This window comes from Stigmatopora nigra, chromosome 17 (genome assembly GCF_051989575.1).
Source record: "Stigmatopora nigra isolate UIUO_SnigA chromosome 17, RoL_Snig_1.1, whole genome shotgun sequence".
NCBI lineage: Eukaryota > Metazoa > Chordata > Actinopteri > Syngnathiformes > Syngnathidae > Stigmatopora > Stigmatopora nigra.
Genome location: NC_135524.1, coordinates 10,837,907 through 10,859,925, shown reverse-complemented (window position 1 = coordinate 10,859,925; position 22,019 = coordinate 10,837,907). Strand labels below are relative to the sequence as shown.

Below are 22,019 nucleotides of genomic sequence, written 5' to 3'. Positions count from 1 at the left end.
AACACATTGGGACGTTTCGCGGAACACACAGGCAAACGGGGACTTGTAATAGATTGTTTTTTACAAATTAGTTTTAACCAACGCCTTACCGTCTTAGGTGCTTGTCCTGGTTCAAGGAAATTTGTCACTGGACCTCGGAGCGACGGGGGACAAATCCGTAATGGCCCTTTCCCTCATTGGGGGAGCTTGCGAGCTCTAGCTGGCTCCCCCTGGCTAGCCAATCATAGTTGGTGAACGCAATGACGTATCCCTACGCCTGCGGCAAGGCATTTTATAATAAGCCCGCTGAGTGTTTCTATGCGCAGCGGAGGATGAGAGTGTCCACACGCAAGTTTGCCTGGTTATAGTAATACAAAAATGCATATTCATGAGCTGATTAACAACACGATGTTGACTGAATCACGACTGTCCAAGGGTCTGTCTTTGCTCAGGATTCCCTTGTCCATTGTCCACGCATCCTGTTGGCTTGGAGGTCAGCACCGGTCGTCTCCTTATCAGCCTGGACCCGAAGATTTACACCGCTGGTCTCCCTTATCAGGCTGGACTGCCTTGGAGCCTACTGTTAATCAACCTCACAAGGATTTTGGACAAAAGGCCTGTTCTTTGCAAAGGCACAAGGAATTTGGGCCAAGGGCCTCTGTTCTTTGTAAAGGCATCATTTTAGGAGAACCTTGACAGTTTGTGTGATACTAAGTGAAAACAAGGGCTCAATAATTACAACAGTAACATACAAAATGAATCAGCTGTACTAAAATGAATAAGCAAAATATATCTTCATTTGATAATCACATAACAGCAATGCATAGAAATGATGCAGCTATAATAAAATGAATGAGTAAAACACATCATGGTCTTAATTAGATTATATGGTTAAAATATGTCATATTCTTCAAAAGGCAGAAGGAATTTGGACAAGGGGCCTGTTCTTTGTAAAGGCTTCATTTTAGGGGAACCTCGACAGTCTGTGATACTACTAAGTTAAAACAAGTGAGCAATAATACACCAGTAAAATACAAAATGAATCAGCTATACTAAAATGAATAAGCAAAATAATCTTCATTTGATAATCATACAAAAGCAATATAAAGAAATGAAGCAGCTATAATAAAATGAATGAGTAAAACACATCATAGTCTTCATTAGATTATATGATTAAAATATGTCATATTCTTCAAAAGTTAAAGTCCTGAAAGTTAAGGAGCATATAGTTTCAAATTACCATATCTTTCTCAAATTCCAAACCCTCAACTAAATCAGAAAAAGAACCGAAATGATTAATTAATCGAACTTTTCTGTCACAACATGGCTGATAAAGTTTCGCTATCTACTGTCCTTTAAGACATCTAGCATTGTATTTAAAACATACACCAGTACTGCAACAAAGCGAAGCAAGGCAAAGGGCAACGGTAGAACCAGAGAAACACATTTTCACCCAAACGGTAATTAATCAACACGTTTGATTTATTTTTACGTGCAATAACAGGCGGACCCGCAGTCACTCATTTCATATGGTGTTATGTCAGGCTGTCTTTGTTAGGAGACGAGATTAATACTACTATCCAATTAGGCTGAAATCGGCGTTAGCTATTATGTTATGTTCTCATGATTCCAATTTAGCGGTTCTTGTAAATTTTGCGTGTTGACGAACTGCTCAAAAACGTAATTTCTGGAGGACTAATGACCACAATTGGACTATTTCCCATGGTAGAGTCCTATTTCAGGCAAGGCCGACGCCTGCTCTTATGAGCGTGGCCAGCGCTCAAACATATAATTTATACCCCAAAGCTTGTTTATATTTAAAAATAATGTTCAGCGATGTAAGTTTTTACGGTTACTAGAAGTTGGCATAGGATAATGAAATGTTTTGGCGGTCTCCTAGTCACATTTGCCCGTAGTTACCGTGCACACGACAATTTAAATGTGCGTTAATGTGGCTTGATTGATTGTAGCCATACTTGTACCAATTCGAACGGGATTAGTATGAAGTTATTCGGATCTAGAAGTTTTTTTTAACCGCAGATGGGCCTGGGTATGTATGTACTGGCTTCAGCAGCGGGGACACTTCTGGCAGTGGAGAATTTGAGTCCCTGGCGGCGCAACGTGTTACTAATACAGTCGAAGCAGGGTCAGAAATCTGCCCCGAAGCCTTCACAATCAGTTCTGCAGGCTCTGCAGCATTAAAAAGTGTCCATAAGAATTGATTTAAAGCCATTTTCAAGACGGACTTGGCCAGAAATATGACAGACAGGTTCGACTTTCAGCATTAGCTTCGATGGCGATAGAAAAAAAGGAAGAAAGGAGGATGGATATTGTGTACAGTTTAAAAGGATTTTTAGTGAGTGAAATATTTCTATACTCCTAAATAATATTTCAATTGAGGGCCCGCTTCTGATATCTGATAACCTTCCATGTTTTTATTTAACGACTAAATGCTGCTAGGAAGTGGATTTTACCCCATTTTAGTGCAATTTTTGCAGTTTAGCGTATGGACATATAGACAGACATTCATCGCTTTCTCTTTCCGGCAAAAGGATACTCCGGGCCTGGTTCTGATATCTTCAAAGCTCCAGTATTTGTATTCAAGCTCCAGTGTTTGTATCTTATCACTAAATGCTGCCAGGAAGTGGATTTTACCCAATTTTTGCTGTTTAGCCATTGACGTCCATCACTCTCTTTTCCCGGGGTAATCACCCTACTGGCCAGGTTGTAATGTCTGAAAAGCTCCAGTATTTGTATTTAATCAATAAATCCTGCTATGAAGTGGTATTTACACTTTTTGTGCATTGATTAATTGATTATTTTTTGTGTCGCAGCTGTGGCTGCAGTCGAGGTTTTATAGCCATAAAATAGTTTTTGAGGGTTGGATGGATTCATTGAAGGGGCTACGCTAAAATGCAAGGACCGCCACTGCGTTTTACCTATTGAAAATTCAGTTTTCCCAGCCTGATGTAGGTCTGCAATTTTGTCTCTGGTGTCCTTCGACAGCTCTTTGATCTTGGCCATAGTGGAGTTTGGAGTGTGAGAGACGGAGGTTGGGGACGGGTGTCTTTTATACCTTCTCCTATAAGTGCAATCAGATGCTATTAATAACTGATTTTTTTCTTGTTTTTTTCCGTCTCAAGGTTGAGGTTTACCCATGTTGACATTTACAGGCCTCTATAATCTTTTCAAGAGGGAGAAGTTGCACAATTGGTGGTTGACTAAATACATATTTGCCCCACTGTACATACATACAGATACATACTGTCATACCTCTACAGTGATACCTCGACATACGAGCAATTAAAGCAAATAATTGTCTTAAGAAAAGAGACAAATTTTGAGATACGAGGAAGCCAGGTGGCCAAAACATGAGCGTCTGTTTATGATTTCTTTTTTGCCGCATCTCTTTCATGTATAACACATCTACGAGCACTGGGCGGTGCGTTGCATTTTCCTGTTTTTCCCCCCGTTAGTCAATGCATCATGCAAATGGATAATGAATAACTTTATTCATCCCGTATTCGGGAAATTTAATTGTGGCAGCAGCAAGAGGGTGGTTTCAGAACGGCAGAGCCAAAGCACAAAGTATAAAGCAAATCAAAGTACAGTGGTACCTTGTGATACAACATGCTCATGGTACGACGAAAATGTCGATCGAAAAATTTGCTCGCGATACTATTAGAATTTCGAGAAGCGACCAAGCCAGGTGGCCATGACATGAAAGGCGTTCATGGTTATCATTGTAGCACACTTTTTTTGCCGCATCTCTTTCTGCAAACACTATAACTACGAGGACTGAACAATTTATTCAGACGAGTTTCAACCAGGAAACGCACAACGCGCATGCGTGGGCAAAAAGAGGGCTTTCTGAGTAATGAAGTATACTAGTGCAAACAACAACCATAGGCAGTGGCACCCTTTCTATGAATAAAAAATAATTACCCTCAATCAATACGTGTTTAAGTTCAGCTACTGCATCTATTATAAATTAGAATTAAGTTTTGTGGAACGTTAGATTCAACGTATGTTTGAGTGTGTCTGTATATATATATATATTAATCCAAATTAATTTAAATAAGTTTGTTCTGTGACGAGTGCATGGCCGTGGAAAGTGGTACTTGGACCATTGTTTGCCCGGACGACCAAACTGGCCTCTCCCCTCTGCAAAATCTGTCCAGTTTTGATATACTATTAAACACATTTTATTACTATTAAACCACTAGTTATCTGTTACTTTGTTAATAGATAGTGAATTGGAAGAAATAAAACTTTTTTCCAATATCCTGTTTTTGGTGTTATTTCAGAGGATTGGAACTAATTAATTCGTTTTTAGTTCTTTTCAATGGGAAAAATTCGTTCGAGTTACGAGAAAGTCGGCATACGACCTCAGTCCCAGAACGAATTAAGCTCGTATCTTAAGTTACCACTGTACTAACGAATGCCTCTTGTTACGACTCCCCCTGGGGTATGATATACCAGGGAGTCGCAACTATCACAGCAGACAGGTTCGGTCAAAGATGAGTTCGGACACACATTGCAAGTAGCCTTCAGTTATTTTTATTTACAATAAAGTCAACAAAACAGACTACGGGATAACATAGGGGAAGCACGAGATATTAAAGTGGCACCCTCAAATAAACACGGTAAAACCCCCTCCCAAACAGGTGTTCAAATGAACACCCACAAAATACAGGAAATCAGACCGAAGGATGCCACTGTTAAACTGATGTAATATAATCTAGACAGGGGAATAACTGTGTCTAAATGCACAAACTATATGTATACCCATGGGTGTCTAAACTTATCTCAAGTCCCCCTATGCAACCCAAAATCATTAACAACACATACAAAATATAACGGAGTAACATACTCACAAGCCTGCAACTCAGCAAGGCAAGGGCCAGGGCAAGAAGGCAAGGTAAAAGGCAAGGGCTAAACTGACAACTGAAAAGGCTTTAAATAAGGGCAGGAGGGATGATTGGGGAATTAATTACAGCTGTGTTTGGCCTGGGCAGGGCTCTGTCACAGGGGTGGAGCCAGAGCTGGAGATAAAACACCTCCTACTGGTGTGTCCAGGCTGCCAGCCGTAACACCTCCCCCCTCAAGAGTCAACCTGTTGACGAAACCGAACCACCAACCTGCCCCAATCAATCAATACACTCCTGTTAAAACTCTCCTAAACTTGAGATAGGGCATTGTCCGGTGGGCGTCCGCGCCAGCCGATGACAATGCCTGGCCGGTCTGGCGGGCGTCCGTGCCGGCCGGTGATGAGCCGTGGCCGATCTGGCGGGCGTCCATGCCAGCCAGAAATGAGACGAGGAAGTGGTCGGTCCGGCGGGCGTCCGCGCCGGCCGGTGATGAGCCGTGGCCGATCTGGCGGGCGTCCATGCCAGCCAGAAACGAGACGAGGAAGAGGTCGGTCCAGCGGGCGTCCGCGCCGGCCGGTGATGAGCTGTGGCCGATCTGGCGGGCGTCCACGCCAGCCGAGGACAAGGCGTGGCCGGTCTGGTGGGCGTCCGCGCCGGTCCTTTAAGTCTTGGCCAAGCCCCCTTCCTTTAGGAGACACTAGAATTTTAGAACGGTCAGGCACCTTACCCTGGTTGTTCGGAGGGTCGCCAACTCCCTCGTCCAGGGGTGCCAGAGCTTTGCCGCTCTTGCAGTCGCCGGCACCATCATCCAGGGGCGCCGGAGCATTGCTACCACTTCTGGGCGGGCAGTCGCTGGCCAGAACGGTGCTGGGCAGAACAGTGCTAGAAAGAACTGTGCCTGGAAGGCCGGCCGGCACCGGAAGCCTGGTTAGTGGCTTCGGCACGGGTGCGACTGGCGGCCCCAGGGGCGACAGGAGTACTTTGCGTGGCCTCGGCACCGAAACTTGGGGTGCTTTCTGCAGGCTGATCTCCGCGGCGGACATTTTCTTCTTGCTTTGTTCTTTTTCAAGCCGCTCTTGCTCCAATTTTTTTCTTTCTAAATTTTCCTGCTCCAAAATATTTTCTCTTTCAATCAGTTCTTTTTCTTTTCGCTCTGCTTTCAAGGCCTTTTCTCTTTCTAGTCGATCTTGCTCTAAGGCCTTTTCTCTTTCTAGTCGATCTTGCTCCAAGGCTTTTTCTTTCTCTTGCCTCTTAAATTCCAAAACTCTTTCTTTCGCAAGCCGTTCTTGCTCAAGACGTGCTTTCTCTAGACGTGCAAACTCCAAAGCTTTTTCTCTCGCAAGCCATTCTTGCTCCACACGTGCTTTCTCTACACGCTCTAACTCCAAAGCTTTTTCTTTTGCCAGCCATTCTTGAGCTACACGTGCTTCCTCTACACGCTCAAGCTCCAAAGCTTTTTCTTTCTCAAGTCGTTCTTGAGCTACACGTGCTTTCTCTACACGCTCAAGCTCCAAAGCTTTTTCTTTTGCAAGCCATTCTTGAGCTACACGTGCTTTCTCTACACGCTCAAGCTCCAAAGCTTTTTTTTTCTCAAGCCATTCTTGAGCTACACGTGCTTTCTCTACACGCTCAAGCTCCAAAGCTTTTTCTTTCTCATGGCCAAACTCAGCCACGGCCTGTCCAGGCTTTAATTTGTGATTTCTGAACTTTTGGCAGTACGCCTCAGGCACCAGTTCGTAAACGCGCAACACTGCTCTATTTACCTTATCATATACCAACCTGTCTTCTATCGACAGTGTACTCAAAGCTTCGAGGCCTTTCCCTGACAGTTTCCTTTGTAAGACTAGAGCCCAGCCTTTTTCTGGCCATTTATTGGTCAGTGCTATCCGTTCAAACACACTAAACCACGCCTCGACGTTCGTCTCACTGAAAGGCGGTACAAGCGGAAGGCTTTCACTAACTTTAAACCCCCTACTTTCTACCATATTAGTACTCTTTAAGAGTTCAATCTCCCGCCTTTTTAGTTCAATCTCAAACTCCATTTTCTTGAGGGCCAGCTGATGAGCATACTGCAAATCAAACTCCATTTTCTTGAGGGCCAGCTGATGAGCATACTCCCTATCCCTAGCCTCATATTGCATACGTAATATCTTTAGAGCAATGGGGGCATTTTCCCCAATAGATACAGCACCATATCCCTCTGGTTTTCCTTTTAAACGAGCCCTGGGGTTTATAACTAGAGCCTTTACATTCAAGGTGACACCATCCCTGCCTACCTCATCTTTCTCCATCCTGCCTTCACCGGCCTACTGCACATGCAGTCCGTACCACCAATGACCAAACTGCTGCTGTGATAACAGATCTTAATGATCTCCCGGACGAGCCCCCACTTGTTACGACTCCCCCTGGGGTATGATATACCAGGGAGTCGCAACTATCACAGCAGACAGGTTCGGTCAAAGATGAGTTCGGACACACATTGCAAGTAGCCTTCAGTTATTTTTATTTACAATAAAGTCAACAAAACAGACTACGGGATAACATAGGGGAAGCACGAGATATTAAAGTGGCACCCTCAAATAAACACGGTAAAACCCCCTCCCAAACAGGTGTTCAAATGAACACCCACAAAATACAGGAAATCAGACCGAAGGATGCCACTGTTAAACTGATGTAATATAATCTAGACAGGGGAATAACTGTGTCTAAATGCACAAACTATATGTATACCCATGGGTGTCTAAACTTATCTCAAGTCCCCCTATGCAACCCAAAATCATTAACACCACATACAAAATATAACATGGAGTAACGTACTCACAAGCCTGCAACTCAGCAAGGCAAGGGCCAGGGCAAGAAGGGAAGGTAAAAGGCAAGGGCTAAACTGACAACTGAAAAGGCTTTAAATAAGGGCAGGAGGGATGATTGGGGAATTAATTACAGCTGTGTTTGGCCTGGGCAGGGCTCTGTCACAGGGGTGGAGCCAGAGCTGGAGATAAAACACCTCCTACTGGTGTGTCCAGGCTGCCAGCCGTAACACCTCTAAATGCGAAATTTCAGGGTTATGAAGCCATGTAAATGAGTACCTCCAAATAAGAAAAAAATTGAAGTTGCGAAAACCCGCAAAATATACATGCATTCTTTATCCATCATTTCATTTTGAAAATATTGCATTGATTCTGCGCTTTAAAAGCTCACCCCACCCTATACTGTGCTTTCATTGGCTGTCTCACAACAATCGTCCATTTTCTTCAACCCATTGTCTGCTTAAGCTTATTTATGCCGGCTGCCTTGACCTGAACAGCAGCCTTCGATGGGTTGAATTGTGCTGCAGGGTCAGGCGATGGGCTGTATTGTCAGTAATAAGGACATTGACTAGTTAGTTGGTCGATGTGCACCAAAACGGAGGCATGACTGAATGCAATGCTTTGCAAAACACAAGGAATTCAACAAGGAAGCAGAAACATATCGGGGGAGAAATGAACTTTCTGACTTGGTGGAAAAAAAAAAACTCAAAAAGTGTTTACGACTCATACCGACTTTGATGACGTTTGTCTTCTGCATTTTAGAAACATTATTAAAAGTCTTCAAGCACAATCATCTTTCTAGTTTTTTTTTCTCCCAAAATGTCCGTCATCCTTCACTACAGAAGCAGGTAATAACTAGTTGTGACTTGGGTGTAATATTTCATTTCAAAGACATCACGAAATGTAAATGCTTGTTGTTGATTAGTGTTTGTTTGAATTCTTAATGCTTTATTAAATGTGTTCATGTTTGTTTGCTAAAGAGCTACAAATCGTCTGTAGTTCACCACGCCAGTTTCCAGCAAATTGCGAAATCCGCATTTTTCTTTGCATACTGCAAAAATAAAAAAAAATAATCAATGCCTGACGTGATTGGTGTTTCAAAACGTTCGCTTTCAATAACTTTTTCAGTTAAAATTTGCCGATAAATGATGGCACAAATCAAAACTTCATCTACAGCAGGGGTGGCCAACCCGCGGCTCGCGAGCCGCATGCGGCTCTTTGGCCGGTTTCATGCGGCTCTTACGTCCATATCAAAGTTTTTTTTTTTTTTTTGCGTGACACCATGCTGACATCGCCCAGAAATTTCCAAAAGTGACTGAACTTCACAAGCACAAGTTGGCCACTTTGAAAAGTCAGGCAGAAAAGCACACATATTTTGCAAAAATTTACGAAGCACTCAGAGACGGTAACGCTTGTGTTTTATTTGTATTTGCGTGTGCGCTTCCCTTGAGTTCAATACGGTATTTTCGTCAAATGCGCATCTGCCTGGGATGAAAATACGTACCTCAAAGTTTCCCAGATTTGAGTAAACAATTTGTGTCAAGCTCGCTCTCAAAATGGAAGGGAAACATGCACAGTAAAACAAAAAATATGAAGATGAACACAGGACGTTTTTAACAGAGTGGGAGAGTTTATATTTTTTTGTTGAACGTAATGGCAAGCCATTCTGCCTTATATGCCAGGCGTCATAAGCGCATTTCCATGCTTCAAATCTTCAGCGCCACTTCAGCTCACTCCATGCTGACATCGCCCAGAAATTTCCAAAAGTGACTGAATTTCACAAGCACAAGTTGGCCACTTTGAAAAGTCAGGCAGAAAAGCAGACACATATTTTGCAAAAATTTACGAAGCACTCAGAGACGGTAACGCTTGTGTTTTATTTGTATTTGCGTGTGCGCTTCGCTTGAGTTCAATACGGTATTTTCGTCAAATGCGCATCTGCCTGGGATGAAAATACGTACCTCAAAGTGTCCCAGATTTGAGTAAACAATTTGTGTCAAGCTCGCTCTCAAAATGGAAGGGAAAAAATGCACAGCAAAACGAAAATATGAAGATGAACACAGGACGTTTTTAACAGAGTGGGAGAGTTTATATTTTTTTGTTGAACGTAATGGCAAGCCATTCTGCCTTATATGCCAGGCGTCATTAGCGCATTTCAAAGCTTCAAATCTTCAGCGCCACTTCAGCTCACTCCATGCTGACATCGCCAAGAAATTTCCAAAAGGGACTGAACTTCACAAGCACAAGTTGGCCACTTTGAAAAGTCAGGCAGAAAAGCAGACACATATTTTGCAAAAATTTACAAAGCACTCAGAGACGGTAACGCTTGCATCGTATCAACTGGCTTGGAACATTGCACGGGCCAAAAAGCCATACAATGAAGGGGAGTTCATTAAAAAATGCCTCGGTGACGTTGTTGAAATCTTGTCTCCTGAAAACGACAAACTAAAACGAATGGTATCAGACGTCCAACTGTCCCGCCACACTGTTGAACACAGAATATCAGATATTAACACGTCTATTGAATCACAGTTGCACTCTGACCTACAAGCATGTGAGTATTTTAGTGTCGCATTGGATGAGAGTTGTGACATACAAGACAAGCCTCAGTTAGCAATATTTGTACGGTCTGTGTCAAACGATTGTTTGATCAAAGAAGAACTCCTTGATATTGTGCCATTAAAAGAAAGAACACGTGGCATAGACGTGAAAGAAACAATGATGGCTGCATTTGCGAAAGCAAATCTGCCAATAGCAAAACTAACTGCAATAGCCACGGATGGAGCGCCAGCCATGATCGGATCTGTTAACGGGCTGGTGGGGCTGTGCCAAGCTGACCAAACATTTCCCGGGTTTTGGAATTTCCACTGCATCATCCACAGGGAGCAACTCGTGTCTAAATCATTGAATTTAGACAACGTCATGAAGCCTGTGATGGAAATTGTCAACTACATCCGCACACATGCGCTTAACCACAGGCAATTCAAGAATCTCATCGCTGCACTGGACCAAGGGCTTCCAGGTGACTTGCCGCTGCACTGCACTGTGAGGTGGCTATCAAAAGGCCAGGTACTCTCTCGCTTCTTTGAGCTTTTGGATGCCGTGAAACTGTTCATGGAAGAGAAGGACAAGGACTATCCCGTGCTCTCGGACCTCGAGTGGATTATGGATCTGGCCTTTTTGGTCGACATGCTGTGTCACTTGGACAGACTGAACCTGACCTTGCAGGGTAAGTTAAAAATGCTGCCTGACCTGGTTCAAAGTGTGTTTGCGTTTGTCAACAAACTGAAGCTGTTCAAGGCGCATATTCAAAAGGGAGATTTAACGCATTTCCCCACTTTGCTAAAAGCCACTAGCGCCGCCTTGAATAAGCAAAGAGCCAGATATGCAACACTGGTTGAAAACCCGCACGAAAGCTTTGTGGCCCGGTTCCGTGATCTACAACTGAAAAGGCCACAGATTACGTTTCTCGTCGACCCATTTAATGCTGAGACGGAATGTCTGAAAGCCCTGCTGGTCACAGATGAGGCTGCGGCTGAGTTGGAGATGATCGATCTTTGTGAGGAGGATCAACTGAAACCTGCCTTAAGAGAAGGGACCATTGAGTTCTGGAAAAGTGTGCCAATGGAAAAATACCCCAATGTTAAACAGGCTGCGCTTAAGATACTGTCAATGTTTGGGTCAACATACGTCTGCGAGTCTGTATTTTCTACCCTAAAACACGTGAAATCAAAGCATCGATCGGTTCTGACTGACACCCATGTGAAAGAATTGCTTCGAGTGGCAACAACAGAATACAAGCCAGATTTGAAGAGGATTGTTCAAGGCAAGGAATGCCAGAAGTCGCACTAAATAACATGCACAGTAAAAGAAAAACGCTGTTGTAAATTATTAATATTTTTTTTGTGGACTTGGTTGAACTGAGAGTTTGTCTGTGTGAGACAGTGCACACAATGTTCATTGTTTATAATGACTGGCCAGTGCTGTTAGTACTGTAGGAGTCAATTTATGTCATTACTATGCTGGTGTGTGACAATAAATCTGGCTGAGCAAAGGTATGTGTGTGATGTGGCTCTTTGCGGTAACACAGTAAAAAATGTGGCTCTTGGTCTCTGACTGGTTGGCCACCCCTGATCTACAGTATTATCTATCCATGTTTGGCACAACGCAAGTGTACAGAGATGAAAATAGCAGCTTTTATTTATTTATTTATATTTTGTGGGGCATAATGTGCCGCTGAGTGCTGCTGATCTTTGTGGTCCACTATTAAAGCCATCTTTCCAGATTAAAAGATTGTGAAAGACTATGCATCCTTCCGCACAAAGAACAAAGCCTTAATGTTGCAAAAAGCGGAGAATATTTCAAGTTGTATTGCTGCTAATGCAAGAGGATTGTTTACACATTGCGGACGGCAGTAACGACAATTCGGATAAGTCTTTTTTCCCGTAGTGTTGTGACATTTCTGTGGAAACCAGAAAATCTCAATATCACTATCTGTTCCGGTGGTTACAGAAGCGATTGGCAAATGGCTGTAACATTTTTAACACTCAGTGCAGAGTTGCTGAAATATAAACTCAGTTGGGATAATTGTGTTGCACTAGGCAGTGATAATGCTCCAGTAACGTCACGTGGAAAAGCTGTTCGGCCATAGGAAGGAAGAGAACGACAGCATCTTCTTTGCCGGCTGTATTAGTCATTTGTTGCACATAGCTGCCAAAAATTCAACAAATGTCCTACCAGTTGACTTCGACGATGTGCTTATGAACAGATACTCCCCTACTTACGAACGAGTTATGTTCCGAGCGCTTGTTCATAAGTTGATATTGTTCATAAGTTGAAATTGTTTATATTGAAGTTGATTCAGTACTATATTTTGTATTATTTGTTTAAGGCCTATATATGTATATTGAAGGTTTATATAAGTGCATTTGTATGTTTAAGGCTTGTATAAGTAACCACCAATTGGTTTGTAGTGAAAAAACACAATAAATACATACAGTACTGTATATATACATTAGAGAGATGGGGAGATTTACTAGAAACTGGCTGAAAGAAGCTATCTTATGACAATTGCAGTTTTCTTTTTTTTTTTACATCATAAATGATGTGGTAGCACTGTACGGCACTTCCGCACTTCAAAGGAAGGTAGATGCTGGGTGAGCTGAGTGCTCACAGCGCCAGTTGTCTGTATTAGCGGCGGAAAGAAGCACTACTCGCAAAAGGCGCGCAATACAAAATCAAACTTTTTTTTCGACAAACGCAATTTGCAGACACGTTCGTATGTACCGTTTGTTTGTAAGTTGAATGTTCGTAAGAAGGGGAGCGTCTGTACATACATACACATACATATATATAAGCACGTAAATACATACATATATATAAGCATGTATATACATTTTTGTCTGCCGCCGTGCTTCCAACATACCACACTGTGATGCAGTATGCCAGGATGCTCTCTACAGTGGTTCAATAGATGGTTATCAGAATCTTGGTATCCAAGTTGTTTCTCTTAAGTACCCTGAGGAAATGGAGTCGTGTCTGAGCCTTCTTCAACACTGCCGTGATGTTTTTAGACCATGAGAGCTTATCCGTGACGTGCACCAACCAGGAATTTAGAGGACTGGACCCTGTCTACACATACATACAATGGAGTCTGTGCTGTGTTTGCGAAAATCCAGAATTATTTATTTAGTTTTCTTGGTGTTCAGTGTGAGATTGTTCACGAAGCACCACGAAGACCGTTTGTTGACCTCATCTATATAGGCCGACTCATCCCTTTCTGAGATGAGTCCGACCAAAGTGGTGTCATCAGCAAATTTCATGATGATGTTAGACTGGTGGGTTGGTGTACGGTCGTATGTGTACAGGGAGTACAGAAGATGACTCAGTACACAGCTTTGAGGGGAGCCAGTGCACAGTGTAATGGAGGAAGAGAGGTGGAGACCAAGTCTAACAGTTTGTGGACCGTTGGTTAAAAAGTTCTGAATCCAATAGCAGATGGAAGAAGATAGTCCAAGGTGGGAGAGTTTTTCAGCCAGAATGTCCGTTATTATGGTGTTGAAGGCATAGCTATACAGTGATAATTTTACAATTGGCACACTGCGAGTCCCAGGGATTCGCTTGTCTGAAAACTGTGCGTCCCAGGAAACTTGTCACGAGTCCCAACATACTACGGATGCAAATAAAACACAAACAACGATATATAAACATTCAGATTTAATTTATTTATTATATGGTTTAGGGTTAGGGTTTATTTATCATTGTACTAGTCTTTCAGCTCGTAGATCCTCCTCTCTTTGCAGCCTTTCCACTTTTCCAGGGCCTTTTGATGGTTCACACTTTTAGCCAGCTGCACTACCATCAGTTTGTGCTGAGTTTCCACTTGCAGCCTGTTTCTTTTCTTTGTGAGGATTCTGTTCTGCACAGAAAAACCTCTCTCACAGCCAGCTGTATGCACAGCTGATGTAAGAGCCAGCTGAGCCAATCTTATCATGTTTGGCATCTCTTCACTGTGGTACTGGCTGATCAGTTTCCAGAGATTGCTCATCTTGTCTCTTGGGTACTTTTCAGCCAGTACAATTTGCTTGAGCATTCTCCACTCCCTCTTTGTAGCAGTTGATGATATGATTGGCTCACAAGTGTTTGATTTATTTTCACCATCATCACCAATCCATGATATTGTCTTTGAAACACCAAAATGTTCACACAGCTTATCAATTTCTTCTGTGCCATACTCATCCACATCTTTTTTGTTTTGCAATAAGCTGAGTGGCCTCATTCCTAAAACAGCAAAGGCCTGAAGAATACTACCCTGAGGAAACCTTTCTCTGATGTTCCCGATGACACTGTTGATGAAGTCACTGATGACATTTTTAAGCTGAAATTGTGACTTTGTGAGGTGAAAATTGCCCTTGAATATATCATCCACCATATCTTCTTTCAGCTTCATCAAGTGTGGGCTGTTCATCTCCTTAACAACCTCCAAGTCATTGATACATTGCTCCACCTTCACCCCAACCAAAGCAATATCAATATTCTCTGTTTGGAAAAATTGAGACAGAATTGTGACAGGGGCCATTGCATCCATCATCATATATGTGATAGAGACAAATTTCTCGGTTGCAATCTTCCTTCGCAACCCTTCAGCCTTTGGGTCTTTAGTGAAATCAATGTCTCTGAAATAGAGCAAAAGACTCTCCAAAGTCCTGTATACTGATGTCAGGGCATTGAAATAGCTGAGCCATCTCACACAATGGACCTCTTTGATCTTCAATATGGGATCATCCAAAATCATCTGTATAACTCGTAGACTTGCCTGCCTCTTGCTGCTACCTTTAAAATAATAAAACAAGTCTGTCAATGTCTCTTGATGTTTCTTCAGAGCTGGATTGTGTTGAGCTGCTTGAGATGTGCAGAGTGCAATTTTGTGAGCAATGCAGTGAACATTATGTAAATGAGGGCTGTCTCTCTTTAAAATTGCAGCAACTCCATTTTTGTGACCTGTCATCACTGATGCTCCATCACTTCCAAAGCTCTGGACTTTTTCCATCTTGATATTCCTTGGCTCCAGTTCTTTCTTGATTGATTTTGCAATACCTTGACCTGTTGAATCTTTGCACTCAACATTTGCGATGTAATGCGTCGAAGGTTGCATCGTATCATCTATCACTTGGGCATACAGGACAAGGCGCTTTGTATTTGTAGAGTCTGTTGATTCATCAGCAAGTATCGTAACGACTGGTGAATTTTGCAAGATCACTTCCTTCTCTTCTTCTATTACAGATGAAATGCTATCCAACAATTCATGAGCCGTAAAGTAAGATTCGTAATTAATATTGTGTTTTTTCAAAATATCCAAGTCTGCGACACCAAGCTCATGCATCAGGTTTATTATGCTGCTAAACTTGCTGAACGGTATATCTTCCATGGACATCCAATGTACAACTTTCAACGAAGCTGTAACTACTTTGTCTTTTGTTGCTGATGCCTTTTGTTCGATTTTTTTGTTTTTATTTCGCAATGTGGGAATTTCCAGTGCCAACTTGTGTCCGGGCAAAACTGTGTCTATCCAGGGTGCATTTTTGAAAATTCGTGCATTTAGCTGCCGCAATCAATCCATTTACCTGCTTGTTATCCGTACAAACAGCACAGTACATGAAATTATTTTCCTCGTCATATCGTAACCACGCGAACAGCTGCAACCAAGTCTTTTGAAATGTGCGTATTTTTCCTTGCTTCCCCCGTTTTGCTTCATGATCATCGATCGAATCTTCTGCAGTTCTTTTCTTACTAGTTGTATTTTTAACTGCAAAATAACTATCCAGACTGTTTTGCTTTTTCTGAAACATTTTTTATCTTTCTTACACTATTACGAAACTCTTGCTATCGCTTTCTCTCCTTCGTCTGCTAGTGTCTGCTAGTCTCGTTCACGCGAGAATTATTTCGCAAAGATTATGTGGAATAAATTGGTTTGCTATCGGATATGTGTTTTGGTTTTTTTTTTTTTGATAAAAATTTCTTTGCGTCCGAAAAAAGCACATTACTTGAAATTGTGCGTCTGGAAGAAAAGCTGTGCGTATCAGACGCAGGACGCGGAGGTAACGAGAACACTGAGCTATAGTCAATGAAAAGCATCCGCACGTAATTCCCACGGTGTTCCTGGTGGCTCAATGCTGTGTGTAGAGCAATGGCGATAGCATCCTCAGTGGACCTGTTTGCTCTATAAGCAAACTGGTGAGGGTCAACTGAGGGAGGGATTGTGTTCCATATATGGTGGGCCACCAACTTTACAAAGCACTTCATGATCACAGACCTGAGTGCAACAGGCCTATAATCATTCATGCTGTCAATGGTTGGCTTTTTGGGGACAAGAATGATGGTGGCAGATTTCAGGCAGGATGGGATGATGGGTTGTTGTAGGGAACAATTGAGCATTTTTGTCAAGACTCTAACCAGCTGCCTCCCTGTGGGCCGGCAGCCTTCCTGGTGCTCACTGCATTACCAGTCTCGCTTCCTGTTCCCGTTTTCAACGGGGAAAATAGTAGTAGGCTGCTTCCCGCAGTTGAGAGCTGTAGAGGATGGTGTACCCTATCGACTGATTTATTTGATTTTATTGTGGTATGTGGTAACAATTTTAGTATTGGTCCATATATAAAGCACACTGGATTAGAAGGCACCCTGTCTATTTAAAATTTAAGACTTCAGTGCCCCTTCTAGTTGTGAAAATTTCAGTATATAATTTTTCAGTGGTGACACTACTTTGCGGTGTTCCGTTCATCAACCCCATGTCTGGTCTATATTAACCACGATAATCGAGGGGTTACTGTAAAACCATTCAAAACACCATGCGAGTGGCAAGGAATTTGACTTCCGTTTGCTCGTAGCCCTTTAAACCCTCAAAACCACTTAATGCTCAAACAAACAGCACATTAGAGCTATACAGAGGAAATGCCTGACATAAATGGCAACACAATGTGGTTGGGAACGCTAGGAAAATTGATTGACGCCATGGATTAAACACATTTTAACAGTGTGGAGAAACAGCTTTGCGAACGGCTTGGGCCTGATGAATGCCGGATGGCCAACATAGCAGTCGGAGGAGTTACGTAACGATTTGGAATGAATTTTCGATGCCGATATAACGGCAACATAATTAAAGGCTTGGGAGTGATGCATGTCTCGAGTTACAATGGATTAGGATGACTTGGCTCAAGTGTCGGCCAGCACTGTGGTTCGAGCTTTCACCAATGCTGGAATCAAGTTCCCAGATTACACAACTCTGACTGACAGTGGATCTTAGCATGTTAAACGCTGAATTCTCTGTCCGTGTGTACCTTTTATCTCAATAAAGCATTATCAAACTTATTTTTGTTCATGCTGTCTTTACAAAACACGCTAACTGCGCCATATCATCCATTTTATCGGTGTGAAAATATGGTACGTTTGCATCGTTAAATTCGTTAAATGGTTCCGGCCAAGATGGGGCCCCCTACTTGTATTGTAATGAAATTAAATTCAGGGCGGCATCATACAACCCAGCTGTCATGTGGTACGTTGTTCTCTCCTAAATCCACTCAAGGGTAAATACATATTTAGTAGTTAGTCTTTATAACTCATTTGCCGCCAACTTAGTCACTTTCATAGTAGACTAATATAGATAAATACAGCATGTCTTGCCTTCATTATAAGGCTTTTGCTTTTTTTTTGTGCCTCAAGACATGTTCTTAGGTCATCATTGCTCTAAGCATTTTGAGTTGCCGACCCCTGCCCTAGTGTTTCTTTCTCAACCCCCCATCTACGGCAGGGTGATAAGGTTTACATCACATGATTAACGATGAGACATTTTGAGACTCAGTACTACAGAACCATTTTGGTTGGTGCCTGTTAGTCATCTGCCATTTGTCTTGAACTCATCTGAACACTACAGCCTTATCTTTTTTTATTTTTAAGGTATTGGAAGATTGGATTAGCATTACGATAACAAATATTGCCAAAGTAAAACAAATTATAAGTCAAAAGTCGTCCCCACCCCCCTTCCCAATTCTCTCTTTGTGTCAGCAGCAGTGGAACTTCTTCCTACACCATGTCGGAGGGGCGGATTTATGTCGGGAATCTTCCTATGGACATCCAGGAGAGGGATATTGAGGCTCTATTCTACAAATATGGAAAAATCCGTGAGATTGAATTAAAAAACAACCGGGGGACTATTCCATTTGCCTTTATCCGATTTGAAGACCCACGGTGAGTCTGGGAATCGGTCCATCTTCATTCCAATGTAGGGTATCAAGTTTTTGTTTTTATTTGTTCAAGTACTTCAAGTAACTCCCAACAAGAAAGGGATCCACAAAATAGCAGCGAGCATTCGTAAGGAGTTGTGTGCTCTCTTCTCTAGGGATGCAGATGATGCTGTCTATGGAAGGAATGGATACGTATATGGAGACTCCAAACTGCGTGTAGAGTATCCTCGATCCTCTAGTAAATTTAGTCCAATGGGAGGTGGCGGAGGTGGTGAAAGAGGAGGACCCAGAGGAAGATTTGGACCCCCGACACGGAGGTCTGAGTTCCGTGTAATAGTGACCGGTAGGTGGACAGTTTTAGGCCATTATTAATTCGCTCAAGTATCCCAAGTGGGAGTGGACATGCCAAATCAAGGATTTTCTAACCATCCCATAGTGGACAACAGCATAGAGAGAATTCTAATTAGAAGTGACGAATCGCTAGCAGCTACCTCTCATGGCGGACGAGAAGACAAATGGAAACGTAAGATGCGATTCAAGAATTATTATTAGATGTCTTCCTTGGGCTGTATTGGAAAATGATCCAACTGATAGATCAACGACAAGAGGTAGCTACTTTTGGACTCAAGATATATGGAAGATGTTCAAAATCACCTAATGTTTTTTACCGTTGCATCCAATGGCGGACTAAAACACGGACGAGGAATAAAGTGGATTCACAGTCACTGTCACTTTGGGTTTGGTGGTGGGACAAAAGTAGCGAATGTTTTTTGTCTTCCATGGACCATGGAGCTAGCAATGAACGGAATATATCGTAGACACTGCCCCTTTTTGTTGTTGCGCAGTGGCTCAGAATGTTAGAAATGCTAAAGGAAATTTAGAGAGTTGCCTCTTCTTACAGGGCCGATATTAGACCATTGTATGCATCCTAAATGAATTAAGGGTAGTTGCTATCTTGTTCATCAGTAGTGGACTGGAAAACAAGTGTTAATTGGATGTAACTAGCAATAAACAGGTCTCGCCCATAGCCTAAAATAAAATGTCCAGTATAACGAAGGACATGCAGAATCTCTAGTGGATATTTTCCTCTCACTCTTGGTTCTCTGACTAGTGGACTGAAGTTATAAATCGTAGGCTGATGGGTCTCGCTTGTTCATAAAAACACAAGATTTAAATGAAAAGTGGATGGATATTTGAGACCTTATCAGATATTTTGTTGATGGTAGAGTCGAGATCAACTGACTTTTCTAGGCAGCCTGACTTGATAATGAAGTGTAGAAACAAAATATGTAGGATATTCAAATAATTATCAGATGTTTTTCCTTTCATACATAGTAGACTGCAGCGTTAAAAGAGATCTATAGATGCACACCCTAATTTATTGGTGGGTATTTTGCACTCTAAATGAAAAGTGAAAGAGAAGGCTTATTAGCTAGTCATGAGAATTGAAAGACTAAGGGTTTGATGAATAAGAACAATACGCTGTCCTGGAAAAAAAGAAATGGGATGTGTAGGGCAAAACATCATCAACGTCAGTCGATCCCATTTCAGTAGTACCCTTGTCCCTTTTCTAGAGTTTTTCCGGAGTGAATTCGATTCACACTATCGATTAAAAATGTTAAAAAATAAAAAATAACGTAGCGCTAACAATGCCTACTTCACTTATGGAAGAAAAAAGAAAAAACGAAAATGTTAGAGAATATTTTTGGGGTTTTCCGGAGTTTAGGGAGATTGTCAGGAGTCCTGCAGTTTGCGTTACTAGTCCGGGTGAACTCGGGAAATTCTGGAGAAGTTGGCAACTCTCCACATAGAATAGAGAAAGAAACATTGTCTTATTATGGACTGTTAAAAGGAATGTGGATGGACTAAAGATGTCAAGTCAGAGACAGGGCTAGCTGATGTGGGAAGTTGTGTGGTGAACTCAAAGCACTATTGCATTGGTCCCCAAACTATTCCAGAAAGGTGCTTTCCAACCTGTTCGAAGAAGCCTTTCCGCCAATCTGGTATCATAGAAGTCCAATCAATGGATTGCAGTCAGGTGATTTCTTTTCCTTCAGAAACCTCATTGGTTAAACTGTTTGTGTTAGATGGGTTGGAATAAAAACGTGCACCCACAGCGGCCCTTGGGGACTGGTTTGGAGACCTCTGCAATAATGTATTTGCGACTTAAACACATTGGCATTTCTGTTATGGGATAACTAAGGTGAAAGTCATGTTGACATAATTTACTGTAATGTGCTTAGTCAGCAAAATTGCAACTTGTAGGTTTTTTTTGAATACTTTTTTAAATATATTATTTGGATCCTTTACAGTTATCCCCAAATGTCAAAGTCCTGTTTGTTGATTCTTATAATGTTATGTATAGTGTTGCATCTAACCAAGTTGTAATTGTGATGAGATTTGAATCCGGTTTATTTGAGTGCAAGTCAAATCCAATGTATGTTCGCCAAAGAAGACGTTATAATTTGCCAAAACATGTTGTGTATAATTGCCATATTTTTTCAAAGGTATTATTACTATGATCTCAGGATTACCACCAAGTGGCAGTTGGCAGGATCTGAAGGATCATATGCGGGAGGCAGGTGATGTCTGTTTTGCCGATGTGCAACGGGATGGAGAGGGTGTTGTAGAATTCCTCCGTCGAGAAGACATGGACTATGCATTGCGCCGGCTGGATCGTACAGAGTTCCGATCGCACCAAGTGAGTGGAAAACCCCACGGTAATCAGATCCTCTACTTCCATCACTAGAGCACATAATTTATTTTTGTCCTTGTTTGCAGGGTGAGACCGCTTACATTCGTGTCTATGAGGATAGAGGCACCCCCAACTGGAGTCGTTCGCGTTCCCGCTCCAGATCCAGAGGTCGCTTTTCACCACCATACCGAGGATCACCACAGCCACGCTACCAGTCCCCTCCACGCATGTCACGCCATAGTCCACCTCGTAGACCATCACACAACAGCCCGCCGCCCCGTCACTACCGCTAAAGGTTCAGGATTCATCGAAAAAAACAATGGGGGTTTTCCCCCTTAATTTTTTGTATTTTATTTTATTTTTTATTTTTTTTACAGCATTAAACAGTCACATTGTTTCATACTGCATATTTACATTCCATGGCTACTCCATTTGTCTATTGTGTAGTTTTAATACCCTTCTGTTTTCTCAAAGTAGAATTTCGGCCCTTTGATTAGGATTGTAAATTAGATTGGTTAAACCATTTCTCACAATGTTAAAAATCAGCCACATTCATACAGCATTATCTCAGAAAATTGCTTTTGTGAAGAAAAAGAATATGAAACGTGTTCAGTGTCTTTTTAAGCATCAAACTAAGGTGCATAGGTAAAATTGTCAGTGTCTTTTCAATAAAATAGTAACTTTTACCACAACTTTTTTTATTACTGTTAGACTTTCGCAAATTCACGCACAAAAAACAGGAAGAAACAGTCTTCTTGATTTTTCACTTGCAAGGAGAGCGTTCGCTGAGACACCCTTGCAGCTCCATACTGACCTTGCACATCTTTTCCGTTGTTTTTTTTTTTTTGCATTCGGGGGCCCTGATTACATGGACGTTTCAACTCTAAAGGGAGAGGTGGAAACAAGTGAGACCTTTGAGTGCGTGCATAGT

General features: G+C 42.1%; 1 protein-coding gene across 1 annotated transcript; it reads left to right on the top strand.

Moving 5' to 3' along the window:
* Positions 1-1,289: 1,289 nt before the first annotated feature.
* Positions 1,290-21,780, top strand: srsf9 (serine and arginine rich splicing factor 9). Its single transcript, XM_077737876.1, has 5 exons — positions 1,290-1,439; positions 18,218-18,397; positions 18,549-18,736; positions 20,922-21,094; positions 21,175-21,780. Exons 2-5 carry the CDS (start codon positions 18,240-18,242, stop codon positions 21,379-21,381), a joined length of 726 nt encoding a protein of 241 aa, XP_077594002.1. The 5' UTR covers positions 1,290-1,439; positions 18,218-18,239; the 3' UTR covers positions 21,382-21,780.
* The last annotated feature ends 239 nt before the right edge of the window (positions 21,781-22,019 follow it).

What these genes read in the sequence shown, in the direction of transcription:
- srsf9 (XM_077737876.1), top strand. Translation starts at nt 18,240, where the DNA reads ATGTCGGAGGGGCGGATTTATGTCGGGAATCTTCCTATGGACATCCAG. An exon ending in ATCCGATTTGAAGACCCACG is followed by an intron (nt 18,398 to 18,548) that starts GTGAGTCTGGGA and finishes TCTCTTCTCTAG; the next exon opens with GGATGCAGATGATGCTGTCT. An exon ending in GTTCCGTGTAATAGTGACCG is followed by an intron (nt 18,737 to 20,921) that starts GTAGGTGGACAG and finishes CTATGATCTCAG; the next exon opens with GATTACCACCAAGTGGCAGT.